Below are 24,974 nucleotides of genomic sequence, written 5' to 3' on the forward strand. Positions count from 1 at the left end.
AAAAGGAAGGGAAGGAAAAAAGGAGATAGAAGGAAAGGGGAGGAGTAGAAGAAGGAAGGAAGGAGATAGAAGAGATAGAAGGGGAGGCGAGGGTAGAAAAGGAAGGGAGGGAGGGAAGGAGAGAAGGGAAGGGGAGAGTAAAAAAGGGAAGGGAGGGAGGGAGGGAGGGAGGGAGGAAAGGAAGGAAGGAGATAGAAAAGGGAAGAGGAGCGTTAGAAAAGGAAGGAAGGAAAGAAGGGAAGGAAGGAGATAGGGGAGGCGAGGGGTAGAAAAGGAAGGAAGGAAGGAGATAGAAGGAAAGGGGAGAGTAGGAAGGAGATAGAGAAGGGAAGAGGGGCATAGAAAAGGAAGGAAGGAAGGAGATAGAAGAGATAGAAGGGGAGGCGAAGGTAGAAAAGGAAGGAGGGAGGGAAGGAGAGAAGGGAAGGAAGGAAGGAGATAGAGAAGGGAAGAGGAGCGTAGAAAAGGAAGGAAGGAAGGAAAGAAGTAATGAAGGAGATAGAAGGGAAGGGGAGAGTAGAAGAAGGAAGGAAGGAGATAAGAAGGGGAGGCGAGGGTAGAAAAAGGAAGGAGGGAGGGAGGGAAGGAAGAAGATAGAAGGGGAGGGGAAGTAGAAAAGGAAGGAAGGAAAGGAAGGAGATATAGAAGGGAAGAGGAGTATAGAAAAGGAAGGAAGGAAGGAAATAAGGAAGGAGATAGAAGGGAAGGGGAGAGTAGAAAAAGGAAGGAAGGAGATAGAAGGGGAGGGGAGGTAGAAAAGGAAGGAAGGAAAGGCAGAAGATAGAGAAGGGAAGAGGAGTATAGAAAAGGAAGGAAGGAAAGAAGGAAGGAAGGAGAGAGAGAGAAGGGAAGGGAAGGGAAGGGAAGGGGAGAGTAAGAAAGGAAGGTACGAAGCAAAGGAGAGAGGGAGGGAAAAGATTTCCAGCCAGCCACGCATTCGCTCTCAAAAATCCCCCCATTTCCCCATAGGAGGTACCCCCTGCTCTTTTTTTTTTTGGTGAGACAAATTAACTGGAATTATTTATAACACCACCCCCCACCCCCCCACCCCCTTTTGTGCCTTCAAAGAAGGATGGCTGGAACAACCACTGAGCTGGTTTTTTTTCTTTTCCTTTTTTTCGTGCCAGTCTTTTGAAGATGCCAGCGTCCACCTTGCTGCTCCTTGACCCATAAGCGTTTTAATTGCCAGAAATCTTCGCCGTCCCCCCATTCAACCTCAAAGCCGGACGGACATAAAAAAGGAACATTGAACCCCCCATCCGAATCATTTTCGATCACGAGAGCGGGGAGTGGATTTCTGAAATAAAGGCTGATTTATTTTTATTTTTTTTCATCCCGTTTTCCCGGCCCAAAATCTTACCCCCGATTCCATAAAATATTGCATTTGATTGACCTCAAATTTTGGGGGTACCTTCTCCAGATAGCTTTGCTTTTTACAAACTGGAGCAGCTTCTCGGACCGTCCGTCCATCCCATTGTCCAGGTAAATATTTTTTTTTTTTCAGCATAATCAAGAGACAGAGAAGGTCCCACTCTGCAAAATGCAGATTTCGGGGACGTAAATGCGTGCAAAAACACAAGTTTGGCGCCAGCCCAGCAATTGCGAGAGTGTGTCACAAAAGTGAGACACCCCTGATCTACAAGTGGATAAAAGATGCTGAGGTTTGGAAAAAAGGTCGAGTGGGAGGGGAACTGCCTAAAAGATTTTGAGCCGGTGGAACTGACCGCCACAAGAAGCAATAGATTCTTCTTCGTGTATAAGCTTAGAGAGGAAGCTCGTTGTGACCGCAATGGCTTAAGTTTAATTTATTTATTTATTTTATTTATTTTATTCAATTTGTATACCGCCCTTCTCCTAGTGGACTCAGGGCAGTGCACAGCCAGAACTAAAAACATACACCAAATACAAAATTTAAAATTATTAAAAGAATTACATACTTTGGCCCAAAATTTAAAACAATTCGAATTAAAACCCATTGACAAATTAAAAGCTAAAAAAAAAAAAAAAAAAGGTACGTTAAGGAAAAAAGGACTTCCCCACTTTCAGAAAACAAGTTTTGAAGAAAAGCCACGAATATTTCCATTTAGGTAGGGCACAAATGAAAGATAGCATCATTTATTAAAGCGATGCATCGTCGTAAAATAGATCGATTAAATCAGGGTGCGTAGAGGCTGATGGCAGCAGGATTCTGACTTAGCACAGGGCTGAAGAAGAGAAATTGCACCCCTTAATACAGGATCGGGAGTTTAAAAAACGAAGATTATGCAAGCCTTCGTGAAAAAGGTCTACCAAAGCTAGTTCAAACAGAAAATGGTTTTACTTCTACATAACGTATAGAACATGGGTGTTTTTTTGTTTTTTTTTTTAAGAAAAGAGGAGATTATTCCGTTTATAATAATCATAAAACTGATCCAAAGAGAAATAAGTAATGCTTTTCAAAGTAAAGGATAAAAGTATTTAAGTAGCAATATATCAGAGGAAAGAAAGAAAAAGGAAGGAAGGAAGGAAGGAAGGAAGGAAGGAAGGAAGGAAGGAAGGAAGGAAGGAAGGAAGGAAGGAAAAATAAGGAACAAGGGAGGGAGGGAGGGAGGAAGGAACAAGGGGAGGGAGGAAGGGAGAGAGGGAGGGAGGGAGGGAGGAAGGAAGGAAGGAAGGAAGGAAGGAAGGAAGGAAGGAAGGAAGGAAGGAAGGAAGGAAAAATAAGGAACGAGGGGAGGGAGGGAGGGAGGGAGGAACAAGGGAGGGAGGGAGGGAGGAAGGGGAGGAAGGAAGGAAGGAAGGAAGGAAAAATAAGGAACAAGGGAGGGAGGGAGGGAGGAAGGAACAAGGGAGGGAGGAAGGGAGGGAGGGAGGGAGGAAGGAAGGAAGGAAGAAAGGAAGGAAGGAAGGAAGGAAGGAAGGAAGGAAGGAAGGAAGGAAGGAAGGAAGGAAAAATAAGGAACAAGAAAGGGAGGGAGGGGAGGGAGGAAGGGAGGAAGGAAGGAAGGAAGGAAGGAAAAATAAGGAACAAGGGAGGGAGGGAGGGGAGGAAGGAACAAGGGAGGGAGGAAGGGAGGGAGGGAGGGAGGAAGGAAGGAAGGAAGAAAGGAAGGAAGGAAGGAAGGAAGGAAGGAAGGAAGGAAGGAAGGAAGGAAGGAAGGAAAAATAAGGAACAAGAAAGGGAGGGAGGGAGGAAGGAAGGAAGGAAGGAAGAGAAAGAGACGGAGGGAGGGAGGGAGGAAAGAAGGAAGGAAGGATACTAGAATGCTATTTTAATATATATTTTATCTTATTTTTATTTTTAGTTGGTTTTGGCTTTTTAATTCTTCTTTAAAAATTCCTTTAGTAATATCTATCTATCATCTCTCTCTCTCCTCTTCTCTCTCTCTCTCTTTCTTTCTCTCTCTCTCTCCTTCCTTCTCTCTCTCTCTCTCTCTCTCTTTTTTTTTCTTTCTTCTCTCTTTCTCTCTCTCTTTTTTCCCTTTCTTTCTTATCTTTTTTTTTTACTGGCATATATTCCTCAGCCCTGGGGGGAGAAAAAAAAGAAAAAAGAAATGATGTCTTGTTAAAAAAAGTCAAATTAAAGCTTTATTTTGGTTTCCTCCAGTTCTGCAAAATGGCAGCCGCTTTACAACTGGTGTGTTTCTTTGTGGCTCTGCTCTCCACCGTGTTTCTGGGCGCAGCGACGTGGTCGGATTGCTGGATCGTGAACGCGGATGATAGCTTGGAGGTCGGTTGCAGGAAAACGCCAACGATGGGCTTGGCTGAAATCTGCTTTTCTCTTCCCACCTCCTCCCTGGCTGTTCTTCCTTTCCTTCCTTCCCTTCCCCTTCCTTCCTTCCTTTCTTCCTTTCCTTCTTCCTTCCCTTCTACTTCCTTCCTTCCTTCCTTCCTTCCTTCCTTTCCTTCCTTTCCTTTCTTTCTTTCCTTCCTTTCCTTCCTTTCCTTCCTTCCTTCCTTTCCTCTTTCCTTCCTTCCTTTCCTCCTTCCTTTCCTTCCTTTCCTCCTTCCTTCCCTTCTCCTTCCTTCCTTCCTTCCTTTCCTCCTTCCTTCCTTCCTTCCTTCCTTTCCTCCTTCCTTCCTTCCTTCCTTTCCTCCTTCCTTCCCTTATCCTTCCTTCTTTCCTTTCCTCCTTGCTTCCCTTCTCCTTCCTTCCTTTCCTTCCTTCCCTTCTCCTTCCTTCCTTCCTTCCTTCCTTTCCTCCTTCCTTCCCTTCTCCTTCCTTCCTTCCTTCCTTTCCTCCTTCCTTCCTTCCTTTCCTCCTTGCTTCCCTTCTCCTTCCTTCCTTCCTTCCTTCCTTCCCTCCTTCCTTCCTTCCTTCCTTTCCTCCTTCCTTCCCTTCTCCTTCCTTCCTTCCTTCCTTCCTTTCTTTTCTTTCTTTCCTCTTTCTTTCCTTCCTTCCTTCCTTCCTTCCTTCCTTCCTTCCTTCCTTCCTTCCTTCCTTTTCTGAAAAAGTTGGGGGGGAGCTAGGTGGCATAGTCTAAGAGAGAGTGATTGGCTCAAAGTCACCCAGCAGCTTTCACATCTAAGGTGGGACTAGAACTCCCAATCTCCTGGTGATTGATTTCTATCAAAATCATCATCAATCAGGGATCACACGGCCATAGGACGCCGCCAGCGGCCTTAAATGCAGGCGCCCAAAACACAACCGCATGAATGACGGGCCGGAAGAGACCAGAGGCCGGCCAAACGGAGTCACAAGTAATGTCGGCCAAGTCCGTCGCCTCTTCCGACGGACGTAAGTTTGAGGACCGCCTGCCATCCTAGGCCCGTCCCCTTTTCTTTCGTAGGTCAGCCACAAGTGCCAAGGGCTCTGGAGGAAATGCGTCACTAACGTCCAAGACGGCATTAAGACCTGTGACCAGTACGATTCCATTTTGGGCCGAACATCCCAGTAAGCGGATTTAATTCATTTCCTTCCGTTTCATCCCATTCAGGACAATGTTGTCAACACGGGCCGGCAGCAGCTTTTCTCGGCCATTCAGCTAAATATTTTTCCCGGGTGCCACTTAAGTGGGGCCTCAAAATATTAGGGCCCCCTCCGCCCCCCCCCCCAAAATAGATCCTTAATAGATTCAGAAAACTGGTAGGGAAAGTAAATGCATACCATCCCTGTGCAGTCAGTCCCCGACTTACGACCGCGGTGGAGCCCGCAATTTCTGTGGCTAAGCGAGACATGTGCTGAGTGAGTTCTGCCTCGTTTTACGACGTTTCTTGCCTTACCGTTGTTAAGGGGAGTTGTTACATTAGTGACATGGTTGTGAAGGGAGTCTGGTTTCCCCGTTGACTTTGCCAACGTCAGAAAGACACCCCCCCCCACCCCCGGCGGATATGGCGACGGTCGTAAATACGAGTCATTTGTCGAGCGTCTGAATTTGGACCACGGGGAATGCCTCAGCGGTCGTAAGTGTGAAAAACGGTCCCAAATCACTGTTTTTGTAACTTTGAACGGTGTGGTAAGTCGAGGACTAATCGAGGAGGGAAGCAAACCTGGAACTGAGCAGAAATCTCCTGACAACCGAGGGGGAAAAAAATAACCAGTGGAACAACTTGCCACCAGAAGTTGTGGGTGCTTCATCACTGGAGGTTTTTAAGAAGAGGTTGGAGAACACTTTGTCTGAAATGGTAATAGGGTTTCCTGCTGGAGCAGGGGGGTTGGGCTAGATGACCTCCAGGGTCCCTCCCCGCTCTGTTTTTCCGTTGTTTCTGTTAATTTTGCTCCCTTGCAGTGAAAATTGTGGTGACGAGGGCTTTGTTGATCACTTCCGACATGGTTTCGGGCTGCGGCCTGGTACTTTTGGTGGGAGGTCTCGACTGCATCAAAATCTTCCTGGGTGAGCCGGAGATGAAACGGAAGATGCATTCTGCGGCTGGATTGGCACTCGGGACCGGAGGTAAGCAATCGCGGTGGCCTCGCGTCTACATCTGGTCCTTGTTTTACGATGGCATCACAATTTTTCGCCAGGGTTGTTGAGAGAATCGCTGGGAAACACAAGAGTTATTAAGTGGACCGCATGGTCGTTAAACGAATCTGGCTTCCCTTGGCTTGCCGGAAGCGAGCTGCGAAGGGTTGCAGGCGAGGATCGTAGGAACATGGGGAGTCCTCGACATACGACCACAAATGAAATCCCAAACTGAGACGGTCATCGAGTGAGTTTTGCCCCATTTTTACGACCTTCCCTGCCACCATCGTTAAACGAATCACTCCAGCTGTTACATTAGTAACACGGCTGTTAAGTTGAATCCCGCTTCCCTGTTGGCTCTGCTCATCAGAAGGTCACAAAACGGGGATCACATAACCTTGGGACATTGCCACCGTCATAAATACGAGTCAGTTGCCAAGCGTCTGAATTTTCAATGTGTGGCCACGGGGAGGATGCAACGGTCGTAAGAGTGAAAAACGGTCCTAAGTCCCCTTTTTTTTCAGTGTTACATGATCTCCTTTTGCGACCGTCCAACCGGCAATGTTGACGGGGGATGCCAGATTCACTTAAGGACCGTGTGATTCGTTTAACGATGGCAGGGGTTCACTTAACAAATGCAGCAAGGAAAGCTCTAAAACGAGGCAAAACTCGCTCAGCAACCGCCTCGCTTAGCGACGGAAACGTGGCGCTCAATGGGGGTCGTACGTCGAGGACTTCCTGCAATGCAGGAAGATCTGAATTCCGGCCTCCATCGAACGCCAAGAAAATGACATTTTTCTCAAATTTGGGAGAGTTTCGTTCCTCCGTTTGAGTGCCGGATGGAGTTTTGGCCGCAATCATGACGGTCCTTTTCTGTCTTGACTCACCTGCCCAGGTGTGCTGGGGTTGGTGGGCTCCCTGTGGTACGCCATCAACGCCTACATGGAAAGGGCCGCCCACGTACCCCACAACGTCTTTTTGGACGTCCACCAAGACTTCGGGTGGTCTTGCTGGCTGGGATTGATCGGCTCGGCGGGAAACTTGGCGGCCTGCATTATCCTGTCGTGCTGCCTCCATTGTTCCTCTCCAGGTCAGTGAAATGGGTACATAGACAATTCTCAATGCTTGCTTAGGGTTTTCTTCAAATGCATCCCATGCTTCTCCAAGACCGGTTTGGGACCTTAGGGTCGGCAACCTGCAGCTCTGGAGCCGCATGTGGCTCTTTCACCCCTCTGCTGCGGCTCCCTGTCACTCAAAATCTGAGTCCCAATTAGTTGCAAAAAGTCCTACGGGAGACGTCCTTCGGGATAATCACCAACCTTTATCTCCTCTGACACGCTGCCAAAGAAAAATCTACTTGGCAAAGACACACGGAGTCCAGAATCAAACAGAGATGCCGACTGGGAACAGAATTAACAACGTTGCTTTCCTGCAAAGGGCCCACGTGCCTTTGCTCCTCTTTTAAGCCTTATGGGAAGGGCCAATCATCTCCAAGCCTTACTCCTGAGTCGCCCCTTTTGTTTTAGCTGTTCTTGCCACATGCATGCGCTAGAAACAGGCTCCTCTGTTCCTCTGCCTCTCTGCTGTCCAACTCTGGAGGCTCCGGAGTCCGCGCATCACTCCCAGATGGCCCTGGCCCCTTCTCTGCCTCCGACGCAGAGCCCTCCCCAGGCTCCAGGACTGGCCCATGTTCCTCCCCAGCCTCCTTGCTGTCCGACTCCGCTGCCAGCTCCACAGGCTGCTGGCGGACCACAGCAGCTGGCCAAAATCCCGTTCAAAACAAAACACTCGTTTTGCTGGAGTGCCAGCCCAGCGGTTAACCTTTTGCACGATCCCGTCGCAAACTGAATTTTGCTTTCCCCGGTCGTTAAAACAGGAGCTGACCTGGGCAGGAAGTCTCGAGGTGCCCCTCCAGCTTTGCAGAGATCGACTTCCAAGATGTACGCAGTGGCTTCCCGGGTCTGAAGTGGAAAATGGTGTTCGGGGATTCCCGTCTCTCACATCTCAGATTTTAGGGAGGCCAACAGGAGATGCTTTAAAAGAGAATATGGTTAGGGTCCATATGGGTCCATAGGGTCCGAAAAAACCCCAACAGCTTGCCTTCTTTTGAACCTGTGCAATAGCAGGGCTAGTCCTCATCTTACGACCACCACCGTGCTTCTGTCGCTAAGCAAGACATTTTTAATTTTGCCCCATGGTACAACATTTTCTGGCCATGATCATTAACCAAATCACTGCAGCGGTTCAAGTTAGGAACATGGCCGTTAAGCGAAACCAACTTCCCCGTTGACTTTGTTCATCCGAAGGTCGCAAAAGGGGATCACCGGTCGGCAAGCGTCTGGATTTTGAACCACGTCGGGATGCTTCGATGGTCGAAAGTGGGGAAAACCGGTCGTAAGTCCTTTTTATCCGTGCCGTTGTAACTTGGAACGAATCGTCGTAAGTCGAGGACTGTCTGTTCCTTCTTATTGTTTTCTCTCTTTCCTCATCCTCCCATCCGAAGGATGGAAGAAGCAGATATCCGTCGTTAAAGAAGAACTCTGTCTTAGACTTCGGGGGAATGTCAGTGGACGGAAAGAAAAAGAATAAAAAAAAATGATTTGATTTTTTAATGAGTTGATTTGATGATTTGATTTGATTTGATTTGATTGTGGCAGTGAGTTCCACAGGCTGACAAGGCTTGGCTTAAGGATCTCATTGGGCCATCTTGAGAGACCTCATTGGCCGGTGTAATAAAAAGGGGCGTGTCTTCCACTTTTTCCTTTCTGCTCACTTCCTCCCTGCTTTGGCCACTAAGATTTACATATTGCGCCAATATATTTTACACGTTGGAGTCCAAGCGAAGTCCTCTACAGATCCTGGGACCTGCGCTGGAGAGGCGGGTTGGGCTAGATGATCTTTAAGATCCCCACCAATCTTCCAGGCTAGGATTTTATGCTTTAACTTGGATTCCTCTCTTGTCCGGAGATTTGAACTAGATTAGGATTCAGACCAGCCTACCTCGCAGGGTTATTGCAGGGGAAAATCCAAGCAAAAGCAGGAAATAAATTGAACCGGTCCTGTGATTTTTCTCCCGCGTTTCGTTCACAACAATCGCTGGGATAGAAAACGCCCCTTTAAGCAGGCCTCACAAACAACTATGCCGCCCAGAAGGCTGGGCTGAAGCGGGCACAACGGGCCACATCTCCTTGCTACTCTCGAACGCGGGACCGGATCAAAACACGCAGCTCCTACACCGCTAGGCTGCACAGCCTCCTTTCTCAGCCAAAGCTCGACAGTTCCGCCTAGTCCAGCAAAATAGATAGATAGATAGATAGATAGATAGATAGATAGATAGATGGATGGATGGATGGATGGATGGATGGATGGATGGATGGATGGATGGATAGATAGATAGATAGATAGATAGATGAATGGATGGATGGATGGATAGAGAGATAGAGAGATAGATAGATAAATAGATAGATAGATAGATAGATAGATAGATAGATGGATGGATGGATGGATGGATGGATGGATGGATGGATGGATGGATGGATGGATGGATGGATGGATGGATAGACAGACAGACAGACAGACAGATAGGAGAGGGGGGAAATATAGATAGATAGATAGATGGATGGATGGATGGATGGATGGATGGATGGACGGACGGACGGACGGACAGACAGACAGACAGACAGACAGACAGACAGATAGGAGAGGGGGCAAATATAGATAGATAGATAGATAGATAGATAGATAGATAGATAGATAGATGGATGGATGGATGGACGGACGGACGGACAGACAGACAGACAGACAGACAGACAGACAGATAGATAGGAGAGGGGGGGAAAGATGGATAGATAGATAGATAGATAGATAGATAGATAGATAGATGGGCTTACAAGAAGAGATTGTACTGTCATTTGTCAGAAATGGTGTAGGGTGTCCTGCTTGGGTGGGGGGTCGGACTAGATGATCTCCAAGATCCCTTCCAACTCTCTTAATCTGTTTTATATATATACATATATTATATATATAAAATTCATATTTTTAGAATAGTTTGTAATATCTATATATATACAGAGAGAGAGAGAGAGAGAGAGAGAGAGGTGATAGACAGACAGACAAATAGATAAATAGATAAATAGAGATAGATAGATTTAGATAGAAGATATAGATGATAGATAGATAGATAGATAGATAGATAGATAGATAGATAGATAGACAGACAGACAGACAGACAGACAGACAGACAGACAGACAGATAGATAGATCGCATTTCCGACCCCGCCCACCAGGTAAAAGCAGAGAGCCTGGGATTTCCTGCCGTCCTGTCCCTTTAAGAGGAGCCGGGGAGAAAGTGGGCGGGTGTCTGCAGAGCTGGGGTGGGGAGCAGAGGAGGGCGGAGGCTGGTGACATCACCTCCCAGCCTGACCCCCCCCTCCTCCTCCAGCTTTCCTTATGGGGAGGGGGCGGATGAAGTTAGCAGGGCAGCTGGACCCCTGATCTCTGCAGGAATTCGGTCCCTGCCTCCCAAGGATGCTCCTTCCTCCATCGTGATCCAGGTGAGACTTTCCGATTGGTACCCGACCGCCTCGCCTCCAGGCCCTGCAGAGGATACAGGAGCCGAGCATCCTCGGTCCATCTGCATCCCCCCCATCCTCTTTGCTGGGTGGGTGGGGGCAGACAAAGAGAAAAGCGCCGGGGGGGGGGTGTCTCGTACCCAGACTCCCACCTTCCCAAATGGGCCATGATTTTCCTACACTTCCCTCCCTCCCTCCTCCCTCTCCCTCCCAATTAAAATTGCTTGCTAAGGCCAGGAGCGAGATGCTCTCTGCATTTGCTCCCCTGGGCTGATTTTTTCCCCTAAGTTTCTAGTCCTCTTGATTTTAGGTTTCTGAGCCGAGGGAAGCATTCCTAGCAAATTTAGAGAGCATCACGCTCCCCTGGGCTGATTTTTTTCCCCTAAGTTTCTAGTCCTCTTGATTTTAGGTTTCTGAGCCGAGGGAAGCTTTCCTCGCAAATGCAGAGAGCATCTCGCTCCCCTGGGTTGATTTTTTTCCCCTAAGTTTCTAGTCCTCTTGATTTTAGGTTTCTGAGCCGAGGGAAGCTTTCCTCGTCTCTCAGCGACAAGCGTAGAATAATAGGGTCGGAAGGGGCCTTGGAGGTCTTCTAGTCCAACCCCCCCGCTCGAGCAGGAAACCTGATACCATTTCAGACAAATGGTTGTCCAAACTCTTCTTAAAAACTTCCAGTGTTGGAGCACCCACAGTTTCTGGTGGCAAGCTGTTCCACTGGTGAATTGTCCTCACTGTCAGGAAATTTCTCTTTAATTCCAGGTTGCTTCTCTCCTTGATTAGTTTCCATCCATTGTTTCTTGTCTTGCCATCAGGACAGGTGCTTTGGAGAATAATTCAGAAAATGTTTCGTATGTGACTGCATTCGCCTCCCAAAATTAAGGGGTCATTTTAGTTCAGGCAGTCTCTCTCTCTCTCTCTCTCTCTCTCTCTCTCTCTCTCTCTCTCTCTCTCTATCTCTATCTCTATCTCTATCTCTATCTCTATCTCCATCGATTGCCTTCCCAAATCAAAATATTTGGCTCGGCAGGAACAAAAGACAGCTCTGTGAAAACAGCCATCCCCGTGCATAGAAATCTAGCATCTCAGGGAGATGATGAGCTCAGCTTTCCGGTTGAGAAGAAGCAAAGTGGATTTTTTTTTAAAAAAAAAAGTGTGGATAAGTGATAGAATTTATATTAGCCGGCAAACGAGTGCAAATGTGTGACCACAGCAACTTGAAGTGCCAGATAGAAAAATGACATCATGCCAGTACATATATTTTCTTTGCAAGCCAACATTTAGCAAAGTGGGATGAAATATATGGCTAGAGATATTTCTAATTTGCTGCTTGGCTTTCAATTTTTTTTTAAAAAACAAAATTCCGAACTGGTCAAACTTTGCTCATATTATACAACAAAAAGGAGAGAGGGAAAGAGAGAGAGAGAGGCAGAGAGAAAGAGACAGAGAGACAGAGAGACAGAGAAAGACACAGAGAAAGAGAGAGATAAAAGAGAGACACAGAGAGATAAAAGAGAGACACAGAGAGAGAGAGAGAAAAGAAAGAAAGACAGACAGAGAGAGAGAGAAAAGAAACAGAAAAGAGAGAGACAGAAAGACAGACAGAGAGACAGACAGACAGAGAGAGAGACAGACAGACAGAGAGAGACAGAGAAACACACACAGAGAGAGAGAGAGAGAGAGAGAGAGAGAAAGAGATACAGACAGAGACACAGAGAGACACAGAGAGAGAGAGAGAGAGAGAAAGAGAAAGACACAGAGAAAGAGAGAGATAAAAGAGAGACACAGAGAGAAAAAAGAGAGAGAGAGAGAGAAAAGAAAGAAAGACAGAGAGAGAGAGAAAAGAAACAGAAAAGAGAGACAGAGAGACAGACAGAGAGAGAGAGAGAGACAGACAGACAGACAGAGACAGAGAGAGACAGAGAAACACACAGAGAGAGAGAGAGAGGAAGAAAGAGATACAGAGACACAGAGAGAGACACACACAGAGAGACAGACAGACAGAGACAGAGAGAGACAGAGAAACACACAGAGAGAGAGAGAGAGAGAGAGAGAAAGAGATACAGACAGAGACACAGAGAGAGACACAGAGAGAGAGAGAGACAGAGAGAGACAGAGAAAGAGAAAGAGTAATATCAAGGGCAGGAAAATCAGGAAGTCCAGGCATTTCAAATGGATATAAAGATTTATTGCAAGCTTAAGCTCTCTACAAGAATCCGAACTACCAACGTTTGAAGCGAATTGGCGGTAGATAGGAATAGAAGGAATTCAAGGATCGCTAGTGGGAACGAAGGGATTCGAGACTAATGACGCGTTTGACTCCTCCCTCCTTCCCTCCCTCCCTCGGGCTCAGCCTGGTCGTCTCCTGCCAGCAAACTCACCGTGCCCTTCTTCCTTCCAGCAAGTCCAAGACCATGACCGCTCCGACCATCCTGGCGAGCCCGTCCAGCGAATTGCTCTTCCCTACCGTCTCTTCTCCGGATCTCTGGAGGACCCAAGCGGCGCATTATCCCGGCTCCGTCCCTCGGCACATCAGTCACCGGGCCAACAACTTCAAAAGGCATCCGAAGCGGAGGAAATCTATCCGGCCCTCCCCGCCTCCTCCTCCCAACACCCCCTGCCCCAAGGACCGCGCCCCCTTCGGAGAGATCCACCCGGAGAGATCGTTCTTGGAACTGCTGTTCAACGGGTGCATCTTGTTCGGGATCGAGTTCAGTTACGCCATGGAGACGGCCTACGTTACGCCGGCCCTGCTCCAGATGGGCCTGCCGGATCAGCTGTACGGCATGGTGTGGTTTATCAGTCCGATTCTGGGTGAGGCAGTTCAAACCGGGGACCCGGCCGGCTCTGAAAAGTCCGAAATGTTGTGCGTTTCCTGGGTGGGACTCTTGTCAAGAGTGCCTTGGCCCTATAAGAGCTTTTAGGGAGAAAAGAATCAGCGACTACGCCCCGGGAAAAGAGGGAGGGTGAGAAGGAGGCTCTAGGTCAGTGATGCCGAACCTTTTTGCCGTCACGTGCCAAAAGCAAGGGGAGTGTGGAGGGATCGTGCGCGCGCATGCCCACACTCCCAATTCAATGCGCCCCACCCCCCCGCACATGCGTGCACGACCCCCTGTGCTCCGCCCGCTTTTGGAACGGTGGGCCCTCCCCAGGCTGCAGAGCCTTTCTAGGAGCCTGGGGAGGGCGAAAACAGCCTTCCCCAAGGCCTGAAAATCAGCTGGCCGGTGTGCACATGCGCGCTGGAGCTGAGCTAGGGCGTGCCCACAGATATGGCTCCATGTGCCACCTGTGGTACGCATGGCATAGGTTTGCCATCCCAGTGTTCTGTCCCCGTCCCACACACGCACCCCCACAGACGGCCCGGAGTTAATAAGCCACGCGACAAAGTCTTTGAAGATAAAGCTGGCAGCCACCCAGTGGCTCGCTGCCAATTCAGACTTTACTCACACAAAACAAAGATTAGACTGCAAGCATTCCGATAAAGCAAGCAAAGTTTCAGCAATACAAGGGTTAGTCCAAATGCAGTCTGACAAGGCAGGCAGAAGTCCAGTAACGCAGAGATCATGGATTATTTCTAGTTTTTGCTCATCACAAACTGAACCGGCCACCACACCCACATTTATACCCTGTGGGGTGTGGTCCAGTGACTCAGATAATCTCTGGCACGCCTTCCCCTCTGCTGCGCATGCTTCTCCCTGCGCCGCTGTCGAGGATCCAGCCAGCACTTATCTCCTTTGTCGCTATCCACCTGTGGCTGCGGGGACATGCTTGGCTCTGGGCCTATTTCTTGGCCTTCGGTGTCCTCCGGAGGCATTGCCAGAGAGGAGGGTCCTGGAGAGGGAGGCCTTGCCAACTCCTCCCCCTCACTCTCAGAGTCTGCATCTGTCGATAGCCCAGGCTCAGGCAACGGAGCCACAGGTTAACTCTTCTTGATTCTCTTTGACGTAAGATGCGGGGTGGTCTTTCTGTCTGCGAGAAGAGAATATTTGTAGTTTAGGGCTGAAGTGTGGGGTCCTTGACGCTCTCTGAGTTTGATTGGGGTTTTTTTTTGGGGGGGGGTAGATGTTTCATGACCCAGTTAGGGAACATCATCAGTGCTAGAAGGGAGTGAGGTGTGTGGAGAGGAGGAGGAGGAACAGGAAGAGGAGGAGGAGGACTTTGGGGTCCTTGGTGCGTTCTGTGCAGATGTTTCCTTGCAGATGTTTCATGACCCAACTAGGGAACATCATCAGTGCTAGAAGGGAGTCGGCTTTGCATGGAGGAAGAGGAGGAGGAGGAAGAAGAAGAAGACAAGAACTGTGGGGTCCTTGGTGCTCCCTGAGCTTGTTTTTCTTGGAGACATTTTATTACCCAACTGGGTAACATCATCAGTCCTAGAAGGCAGCGGGATCTGTTCTCTTATTTATATACAAGTGGCTTGTCCTAATTGTGTTGGGGGTGTGAGTAACAGCAGCGTAATCAAGGAAAACCATCCAGAAGGATCCTACTAACACTGACGGCCAAGTCACCTAACTCCAATTTTCTTTTTTCTTTTTTTTTTGCCTAGGTTTCTTGCTGCAGCCCTTATTGGGGGCTTGGAGTGACCGGTGCAATTCCCCGATGGGACGGAGGAGACCTTTCATCCTCGTTTTGGCAATCGGTAATTGGAGGAGAGGGGGGCCCTTTTCTCCTTGCACTAAGAAAGCTAGCTATCCCGGAGTTAAAATACTGACACGCTACCTTTCTGCTTGCGGGGAGATTTCGTTTTTGTTGATTGATTCAGCTGGTTTGGAGAAATGCGAGGCGTTGGGACATATGCGGTGCGGGGAATTGTGGCCGGATTTTGACCCTTATTTGCGGAAAAAACGGAGTTTGAATATTTATAGCCAGTTTATAAGCCATGGGCAGGGCGAAGGAGCCTTTTGGGGAGGGGATTTGAAGGGGTGAACGGGAATGCCATACACACAACGGAAGCCCTGCTTGGGAGTGATTTAGAATACAGAATAACAGAGCCGGAAGGGACCCTGGAGGTCTTCTAGTCCAACCCCCTGCTCCGGCAGGAAACCCAGCCTATCGCATTTCAAACAATTGTCTAATCTCTTTTTTAAAAACTTCCAGTGTTGGAGAAGGAAGGAAGGAAGGAAGGAAGGAAGGAAGGAAGGAAGGAAGGAAGGAAGGAAGGGAAGAGGGAGGGAGGGAGAGAGGGAGGGAGGAAGAAAGGAAGGGCTGAAAGGGATTTTGGAGGTCTTTTAGTCCACCCCCTCCTCAGGCAAGAAATCGTATCGCATTTCAGACAATTGTCCAATCTCTTCTTAAAAACTTCTAGTGTTAGAGAAGGAAGGAAGGAAGGAAGGAAGGAAGGAAGGAAGGAAGGAAGGAAGGAAGGAAGGAAGGAAGGAAAGATGTGATGGATGGGAAGGAAGGAAGGGATGGATAGGAAGGAAGGAAAGATGTGATGGATGGGAAGGAAGGAAGGAAGGAAGGAAGGAAGGAAGGAAGGAAGGAAGGAAGGAAAGATGTGATGGATGGGAAGGAAAAGCACAGAATGTGGGTGTTATCGCCCGTTGCTGGCACGATCCTACTGTCCTTCCAGTGGACATTTCTACCTACTCCGCAGGGGCGTTGTTGGGACTCTCCCTGATGCTGAATGGTCGGGATATCGGCGCTGCCGTCTCGGACACAGGCAACAATCACAAGTGGGGCATCGCGCTGACTATCTGCGGAGTCATCTTGATGGATTTCTGTGCCGACTCGGCCGACAACCCCAGCCATGCCTACATGATTGACGTCTGTCGCCCGTCGGATCAAGACCGGGCGCTCAACATTCACGCTCTTTTAGCTGGTGAGTTTTCCCCGCAACGCCTGCTGGTTGAGTCATGGTTAGGTGGTTCCCAACAGCCATAAAGCCGAGCCAAGCAAAACCCAGGCTCGGATTCTCTCATCCAGAGCCTGGTGCGAATTCTTTTGAGCAAGAGTTGTAGTTCAGTTGTAGTCACAGCCGTGCTGTGCTTTGATTTAAGGCAAAAGAATCAGGCACCTATTTGCAGCTCTTTAAAGTAGCTGCATCCAACTGTTTGCGACTCTTTAAAATAGCTGCATCCAACTGTTTGCGACTCTTTAAAGTAGCTGCCTCTATTTGCATTATTGATCTTCAAAGTAGTTGCATCCATCTGTTTGCAACTCTTTAAAGTAGCTGCATCCATTTGCTTTGAACTCTTTAAAGTAGCTGCATCCAACTGTTTGCGACTCTTTAAAGTAGCTGCATCCATTGGCTTTGAACTCTTTAAAGTAGCTCCATCCATTGGCTTTGAACTCTTTAAAGTAGCTGCATCCATTGGCTTTGAACTCTTTAAAGTAGCTGCATACAACTGTTTTTGAACTCTTTAAAGTAGCTGCATCCATTGGCTTTGAACTCTTTAAAGTAGCTGCATACAACTGTTTTTGAAGTCTTTAAAGTAGCTGCATCCATTTGCTTTGAACTCTTTAAAGTAGCTGCATACAACTGTTTTTGAAGTCTTTAAAATAGCTGCATCCATTGGCTTTGAACTCTTTAAAGTAGCTGCATCCATTGGCTTTGAACTCTTTAAAGTAGCTGCATCCATTGGCTTTGAATGCTTTAAAATAGCTGCATCCATTTGCTTTGAACTCTTTAAAGTAGCTGCATCCATTTGCTTTGAACTCTTTAAAGTAGCTGCATCCAACTGTTTGCGACTCTTTAAAGTAGCTGCATCCATTGGCTTTGAACTCTTTAAAGTAGCTCCATCCATTGGCTTTGAACTCTTTAAAGTAGCTGCATCCATTGGCTTTGAACCCTTTAAAGTAGCTGCATACAACTGTTTTTGAACTCTTTAAAGTAGCTGCATCCATTGGCTTTGAACTCTTTAAAGTAGCTGCATACAACTGTTTTTGAAGTCTTTAAAGTAGCTGCATCCATTGGCTTTGAACTGTTTAAAGTAGCTGCATACAACTGTTTTTGAAGTCTTTAAAATAGCTGCATCCATTGGCTTTGAACTCTTTAAAGTAGCTGCATCCATTGGCTTTGAACTCTTTAAAGTAGCTGCATCCATTGGCTTTGAATGCTTTAAAATAGCTGCATCCATTTGCTTTGAACTCTTTAAAGTAGCTGCATCCATTTGCTTTGAACTCTTTAAAGTAGCTGCATCCAACTGTTTGCGACTCTTTAAAGTAGCTGCATCCATTGGCTTTGAACTCTTTAAAGTAGCTCCATCCATTGGCTTTGAACTCTTTAAAGTAGCTGCATCCATTGGCTTTGAACCCTTTAAAGTAGCTGCATACAACTGTTTTTGAACTCTTTAAAGTAGCTGCATCCATTGGCTTTGAACTCTTTAAAGTAGCTGCATACAACTGTTTTTGAAGTCTTTAAAGTAGCTGCATCCATTGGCTTTGAACTGTTTAAAGTAGCTGCAGCCATTGGCTTTGAACTCTTTAAAGTAGCTGCATACAACTGTTTTTGAACTCTTTCAAGTAGCTGCATCCATTGGCTTTGAACTCTTTAAAGTAGCTGCATCCCTCCATTGGGAACTCTTCAAAGCAGCCACTTCTTTTACTGGAAAAAAAAAGAAGTTGCTTCTTTCTAAGGCTGTGGAGAGAGACGTTCCAGAATGAAAACTGACCCGGGCTTTGGTTCCTTCCTTGCAGGACTCGGCGGCGGCTTTGGCTACGTCGTGGGTGGAATTCACTGGAACGGCACCGCCTTCGGGAAGGCCGTGGGCGGACAGCTGCGCGTCATCTACATCTTCACCTCCATCACCCTGACGCTGGCCACCATCTTGACTTTGGTCAGCATCCCCGAACGCTCCTTGTCGTCTTTCGGCAAACAAAAGAACATCATGAAGAGCCCAAATCTGACCCTCCCGCCTTCTCCGCCGCTCCTGTTCGAGGAGTGTCCCCTGGACAGTCCTGCGGGGTCCCAAAACCCGGTCCGTATGTACGCCAACTTTACCAGCCCCATGTCTCCCCTCAGCCCCTTGACCCCGAGATACGGCAGCCTGATCAGCTGGGACAGCTCTTTGACGGGGCTCAACGATTTCGCCTCCTCCTTCGGCACCTCGAATATCGACAGCGTCCTCATTGACTGCTTCACCGGTGGAACCGACGGCTACCTGTCCATCCCGGGAAGCTTACCGGGGCAGGGTGTCAGCGTCAGCTTGCCCCGAGCTCCAGAGGGGTTACATTGCCCCGAAAATGCAGCTTTGGAGAGCAGAGAAAATGGCGGGGAAGGATTGAGGGTGGGGTCCTTGGACGCAATAAAGCCCCGTTCGTCGGGAATCCTGAAACGGCCACAGACTTTGGCAATCCCGGATATCATCACCGGGAACATTCCGGAAAGCACGCGGCGGAGGAATGTCACGTTCAGCCAACAGGTGAGCTGGAAAGGCAGCCAGGCTCACTTGCTCGAGCCTCCCGTCGTTGCTCCATGCAAAAATGTCTTGCGGTGGTAAACGCCGGGAAAAGGTGAGGCTGTGATGGGAAGACAGGTGTCAGGGTTCCTACGGATGCCCTAATTAAATCTCGAGCCAAGCTTCAAAAGAAATCCAGTTATTTATTAGGAGCTTCAAGTCCGTACCTTCCCAAGTGAAGCCAGCTCTGACCCCACGTAATTTACGCTCCAGTTATGACCCTGGTTCCCCCCTTCCCCCAGGGTGTGTCATCAATCACATTCGCCAATGGAGCAAATTCGAGGGTTGTAGAGGTCACTCCCCTTCGGTGGCTGTAGGTAACCCTGGGATACAGCCTTGAGAGAGATAAGCGTGGAATGTGCATCTGTCTTTGGCTGCTGTGTCATTTTGCTGGTTTCCCATCCCCCCTGGCCTATGGCAACTCGAGAGCAGGCCAGGGATGCTTTGAGAGTTGACAACAGGTTCTAATAAGGCCGAAATGGATTCCCAGGCATCCCTCTGTAGAACCTCCATGCTTCTAAGCAGTATACCTTTGCACAGAAGGAAATGTTAAAGAAAAGACAGATTTTTTTTTTATAATATTCATCTTCAGCTAGTTGCAATAATATACCGTGTTTCCTGAAAATAAGGTCTTATATTATTTTTTGCTCCAAAAGACACATTAAGTCTTATTTTCTGGTTGGGATTTATTTTCAGGGAAATACGGTACTAAATGCGTCCATCCTGCTGAGGATCTTAACTGGGGCTTATTTTGGGGGTAGGGCTTATATTACGAGCATCCTGAAAAATCATGCTAGGGCTTATTTTCTGGTTGGGGCTTATTTTCAGGGAAATACGGTACTATATAAGTCCAATAAATAAATAAATAAATAAATGCATCCGGCTGAGAATCTTAACTGGGGCTTATTTTGGAGGTAGGGCTTATATTACGAGCATCCTGAAAAATCGTGCTAGGGCTTATTTTCTGGTTTGTAATTTGTGATCCAAGCAGCAAGATTATAACTTGGGGGCATACTGCATTGTTCTTTGGGAGCTTCCTGTGCGCCGCGTTGACTAAAAGGACCGATTTTGTGACGCAGGTAGCAAATATTTTGCTGAACGGGGTTAAGTACGAGAGTGAATTGAATGGCTTGAACGACGTCTCTGAACAGCCGCTGTCGATAAAGCTCCTGTGTTCCACCGTCTGTCACATGCCAAAAGTTCTTCGCAACCTTTGCATCAACCACTTCCTAGGTATATATATAAAAAAAGATTAGTTTGATTCCTTCATCTAGGAGAGTGTCCTCTGATTGCTGAGTTTGAGAAACAAAGATGGAGGAGGTGTCTAGGGCTCTCCTTCATCCTTCCCAACGGCTTAACCTCACAACAACCAGGAGAGGTAGGCCAGCCAATAGGTTAAACTATGTCCCAATCAGAGGTGGGTTTTAGTTGGTTCTGTCCGGTTCGTGCGAACCGGTAGTGGCAACTGCGGGAGGCTCCGCCCACCCGCCCGGACATAATGCGCGAGCATAAAGCATGCGCGGAAGTGAGCGGAAGCGTGCAGGTGCCAATCCAAGCATTATGACTGGTCAATCCTGGTTTGTTGTGTGCCTAAGAGCCAAACGTCGCTCATCAAGGTCTGGAAGGTCCCTCAGTTTTCCAACCCCGTTTGAAAAACGTAGCTTGGCTGGCCACGGGTGCCAATCCAAGTATTGTGGCTGTCGATCCTGGTTTGTTGTGCGCCTGGGGGTGAAACGTAGCTTATCAGGCTCTGGAAGGGCCTTCGGTTCTCAAACCCTGTTTGAAAAACACAGCTTGGCTGGCCACGGGTGCCAATCCAAGCATTGTGGCTGCCCAATCCTGGTTTGTTGCGTGTCTGGTGGGGAAACGTAGCTTATCAGGCTCTGGAAGGGCCCTCAGTCCTCCAACCCTGTTTGAAAAACCATCTTCTAACCGTCTTCTCCTCCACCATCCTTCCTTCCTTCCTACGTTTTCCTCCGGTGACATGTCTCTTCGGACACCCTGTTGTCTTCTCTGTCCCCGCTCGCAGGCTGGCTGTCGTTTGAAGGGATGTTACTCTTTTACACCGACTTCATGGGAGAGGTGGTCTACCAAGGGAACCCCAAAGCCTCCCCGGATTCAGACGAGCGCCAGAGGTACAACGCCGGTGTCACCATGGGGTGCTGGGGCATGTGCGTCTACGCATTCAGCGCGGCGTTGTATTCAGGTAAATCGGTGGGAGTTGCGACTTGGGTATAATAGGGATGACACGGGGGGGGGAGGGATTCAGGCGGTGGGTTTTCGGGGGGGCGGGGGAAGAATGTCCTGAAGCTCTGAGAGGGCTCTTACCACTTTGTAAACACGGTAATGGAAAGACGCATCCTTTAAAACGGAGGTTGTTGCGCCCATTTTAAGGATTGTCTCATTGGGATTTGTAAGACTCTTCCAGACTTTATTCCACTAGTGGCTTTAATTCAGAAGTTATGGTGGAAAGTTCCTGTGCTTATTTTCCCCACTTCCTTCCTTCCTTCCTTCCTTCCTTCCTTCCTTCCTTCCTTCCTTCCTTCCTTCCTTCCTTCCTTCCTTCCTCTGTACCTCCCTTCCTTCTCCTTCCTTCCTTGCTTCCTACCTTCTTTCTGTCCCTCCCTCCCTTCCTTCTCCTTCTTTCCTTCCTTCCTCCCTTCCTCCCTCCCTTCCTTCCTTCCTTCCTTCCTTCCTTCTTCTGTACCTGCCTTCCTCTCCTTCCTTCCTTGCTTCCTACCTTCCTTCTGTCCCTCTCTTCCTTCTCCTTTTTTCCTTCCTTCCTTCATCTCTGCCTCCCTTTCCCCCTTCCTTCCTTCATGTCTGCCTCCCTTTCCCTCCCTCCCTTCCTTCGTCTTTCCATCCCTTCCCGTCTCCTTCCTTCCTTCCTTCCTTCCTTCCTTCCTTCCTTCCTTCCTTCCTCTGTACCTCCCTTCCTTCTCCTTCCTTCCTTGCTTCCTTCCTTCTGTCTCTCCCTTCCTTCCTTCCTTCCTTCCTTCATCTCTGCCTCCTTTCCCCCTCTTCCTTCCTTCCTCCCTTCCTTCATCTCTGCCTCCCTTTCCCTCCCTCCCTCCATCTTTCCATCCCTTCCCATCTTCTTCCTTCCTTCCTTCCTTCCTTCCTGTCTTTCCTTCCTCCTTCCCTCCCTCCCTCTCTCCTTCTTTCCTTTGGCTTTCCTTCCTTCCTTCACTTTCCTCCCTCCCTCCTTTCCTTCCTTCCTCCGTCCCATCTTCTCTCCTCCCTTCCTTTGTCTTCCCTTCCTTCCTCCTGCATGGAACCGAAGATGGCTCATAAACAAAACACAAAAATACTCTTTAAAAAAAAAAAAAAGGCATAGAGAATCAAATCGCATGCACGACGAAAACACCAGGAAGGGATAGGTTTATTCATTCCAAATGAATTATTTGCAATTAACGCATTTGCCATTTGCAGTGTCTCGGTTTAAAAGGTATGGAATGAGCCGGGTTGTATAGGTTGAATAGAATAGAATAGAATAGAATAGAATAGAATAGAATAGAATAGAATAGAATAGAATAGAATAGAATAGAATAGAATAGAATAGAATAACAGAGTTGGAAGGGACCTTGGAGGTCTTCTAGTCCAACCCCCTGCTTAGGCAGGAAACCCTACACCACTTCAGACAAATGTTTATCCAACCATCTTCTTAAACGCTTCCAGTGTTGGAGCATTCACAACTTCTGGTGGCAAGTTGTTCCACGGGTTAATTGTTCTCACTGTCAGGAAATTTCTCCTTAGTTCTAAGAATTGATTTTTCTTCCTTTGGCAGCTTCCCTTGAGAAACTGGAAGAATATCTCAGCATCCGCACGCTGTATTTTATAGCCTATTTAGTTTTCGGTCTCGGCACCGGTCTGGCTACCTTGACTCGAAATATCTACGTGATCCTATCGCTCTGCGTCACCTACGGCGTGCTTTTTTCCACCCTCTGCACGCTTCCTTACTCCTTGCTGTGCGACTACTATCAAAGTAAGCAGGTATGGCAATTGCTCAAATTTCTCAGCCGGAGGGTCTCTGGGCATGTACAGAGGGCCTTCGTCTTTCAGAAGGGAGTCCTTTAGAAAAGAATGGTCGAAGCGTTTAAAATTGGTTTAGAAATGAGAGAACTTCTTACTCTACGGCAGTTTGAAGACGGGTGGACTTCAACTCCCAGAATTCCCTGAGGAATGGCTGGGGAATTCTGGGAATTGAAGTCCACTTTGAAGTCCAAATATTGTTGTATAATTACAATATTTCTATGCATATAGAAATATATGCATATAATCTATAATCTCTTCTTATCGCCATGCAATCATCCAGGGCACGAAGCTTAGCGAATTTTGCAATTTTTATTTTTAATTTTATTATGACACAGATATGACAATCACATAAAATACAACATATAAATATCTCCTCTTTTTTAAACATTGTTTCTTCGTGGCCTTCTTTCCGTTATTATATCTTTCCTCCCATATCTCTTCATTTTTTTTTTCCCCATTGTCCCTTTTTCTTTGGTTACATTTGTATTTTCTAACATTAATAAACTTAATTTTATACATTTCTATACATTTGTTATATACATATTTTATACTCTTAATTATATCCTTAATTTTATACATTTCTATACATTTGTTATATACATATTTTATACTCTTAATTATATCCTTAATTTTATACATTTCTATACATTTGTTATATACATATTTTATACTTTTAATTATATCCTTAATTTTATACATTTCTATACATTTGTTATATACATATTTTATACTTTTAATTATATCCTTAAATTTATACATTTCTATACATTTGTTATATACATATTTTATACTTCTAACTTCTTTCCTCTGATTGTTATTCTTTATTTCTCGACTCAAGCCATTCATACCATTTATTCCATATTATATAATAATCCATCTCTTCTTTTTCTTTAATTTCTTTTGTTAATTTGTCCATTCTCAGCACATTCTAAAACTTTTTCTATCGCTTCTTCGTCTGTTGCGGTCCTTTCCTGTTTCCAATTTTTTGCATATGTTATTCGTTTTGCAGCTGTTATGTAGGATCAAGTATTTTATTTTCTTGTTGTATGTTCTCGTGAATATTCCTAACAAGAATGTTTCCAGTTTTCTTTCAATTGATCTATTATTTTTTCTATCCATTTCTTTATATTTGTCCAAATTTTTTTTGCCGCCGGGCACATCCACCATAGATGGTAATATGTTCCTTGAGTTTTCTTACATTTCCAAGATGTTGAGGTATTTTTTTGGGAACATCTTTGCAAGTCTTATCGTGGAAGATGGAGTTTTGCAATTTTTTAAAAAATCTTCTGGGGTTTTTCTTTCTTTCTTCTGTCTTTCTCGAAACAGTTTGCCGGCACCGACAAAGACGGCACTAAACGAGGCATGGGAGTTGATATCTCTCTCCTGAGCTGTCAATATTTCCTGGCCCAGATTCTGGTCTCTATCGTCATGGGTCCTTTAACGGCAGCGGTGGGCAGTGCCAACGGAGTGATGTACTTTGCCAGCGTGGTCTCTTTCGTGGGCTGCCTGTATTCCTCGCTCTGCGTCTTTTACGAAATCCCCCCAGGGGAGGAACTGCCGGACGAACAGCAACCTCTGATGCTGACGATATGAAGGAATGCAAATAATAATAATAATAATAATAATTGGCATTTCTGGCCCCATGTGCCATGTTCTCTTTTTTTTGGCTGGGGCGGTGGGGAAGGATAATCCTAGATGCATATCTAATAAAAATAAAATATCCAAGATGGCTGATTGGGATTTTTTTTTTTTTTTGGTAGAATATCAAAATGCCAAAGGTGGTAGGGGGTTTTAGAGACCATCTAGACTAACCCGCTGCTCTGGATCTCAAGGAAGGGCTTGCAAGGAGGGGCTACTCTCTTTATTGACTCAGAAATAGGAGGGCAAAATTCCTGATTCATATTATGGAACATGCTGCCTGGGGAATTATGGGAGATGAAGTCTTAATGCATGCAAGCTGGGGAATTCTGGGAGATGAAGTCTTAATGCATGCAAGCTGGGGAATTCTGGGAGGTGAAGTCTTAATGCATGCAAACTGGGTGCATGCAGGCTGGGGAATTATGGGAGGTGAAGTCTTAATGCATGCAAGCTGG

General features: G+C 47.0%; 2 protein-coding genes across 3 annotated transcripts; both read left to right on the plus strand.

Annotated features, from left to right (window-relative positions):
* The first annotated feature begins 3,595 nt into the window (after nucleotides 1–3,595).
* Nucleotides 3,596–7,847, plus strand: CLDN16 (claudin 16). Its single transcript, XM_070956111.1, is given in 6 exon segments — nucleotides 3,596–3,709; nucleotides 4,770–4,859; nucleotides 4,861–4,873; nucleotides 5,709–5,873; nucleotides 6,778–6,972; nucleotides 7,759–7,847. Coding segments are annotated over 6 exon segments (666 nt in total).
* A 5,014-nt stretch (nucleotides 7,848–12,861) lies between these two features.
* On the plus strand, nucleotides 12,862–24,474 carry SLC45A1 (solute carrier family 45 member 1). Of its 2 annotated transcripts, XM_070956109.1 has the most exons (8): nucleotides 12,862–13,261; nucleotides 14,994–15,086; nucleotides 16,044–16,268; nucleotides 18,086–18,810; nucleotides 19,926–20,079; nucleotides 20,876–21,052; nucleotides 22,634–22,839; nucleotides 24,208–24,474. In XM_070956109.1, the coding sequence occupies exons 1-8, from the start codon at nucleotides 12,862–12,864 to the stop codon at nucleotides 24,472–24,474; spliced, it is 2,247 nt and encodes a 748-aa protein (XP_070812210.1). The 2 variants fall into 2 exon arrangements, with proteins under 2 accessions (XP_070812210.1, XP_070812211.1); XM_070956110.1 differs by lacking the exons at nucleotides 12,862–13,261; nucleotides 14,994–15,086 and adding an exon at nucleotides 20,220–20,240 and having other exon boundaries at nucleotides 16,160–16,268.
* Nucleotides 24,475–24,974: the final 500 nt, after the last annotated feature.

This window comes from Pituophis catenifer, unplaced genomic scaffold, assembly GCF_029215685.1.
Source record: "Pituophis catenifer annectens isolate HBS135680 unplaced genomic scaffold, rPitCat1.0.hap2 SCAF_18, whole genome shotgun sequence".
Classification (NCBI taxonomy): domain Eukaryota; kingdom Metazoa; phylum Chordata; class Lepidosauria; order Squamata; family Colubridae; genus Pituophis; species Pituophis catenifer.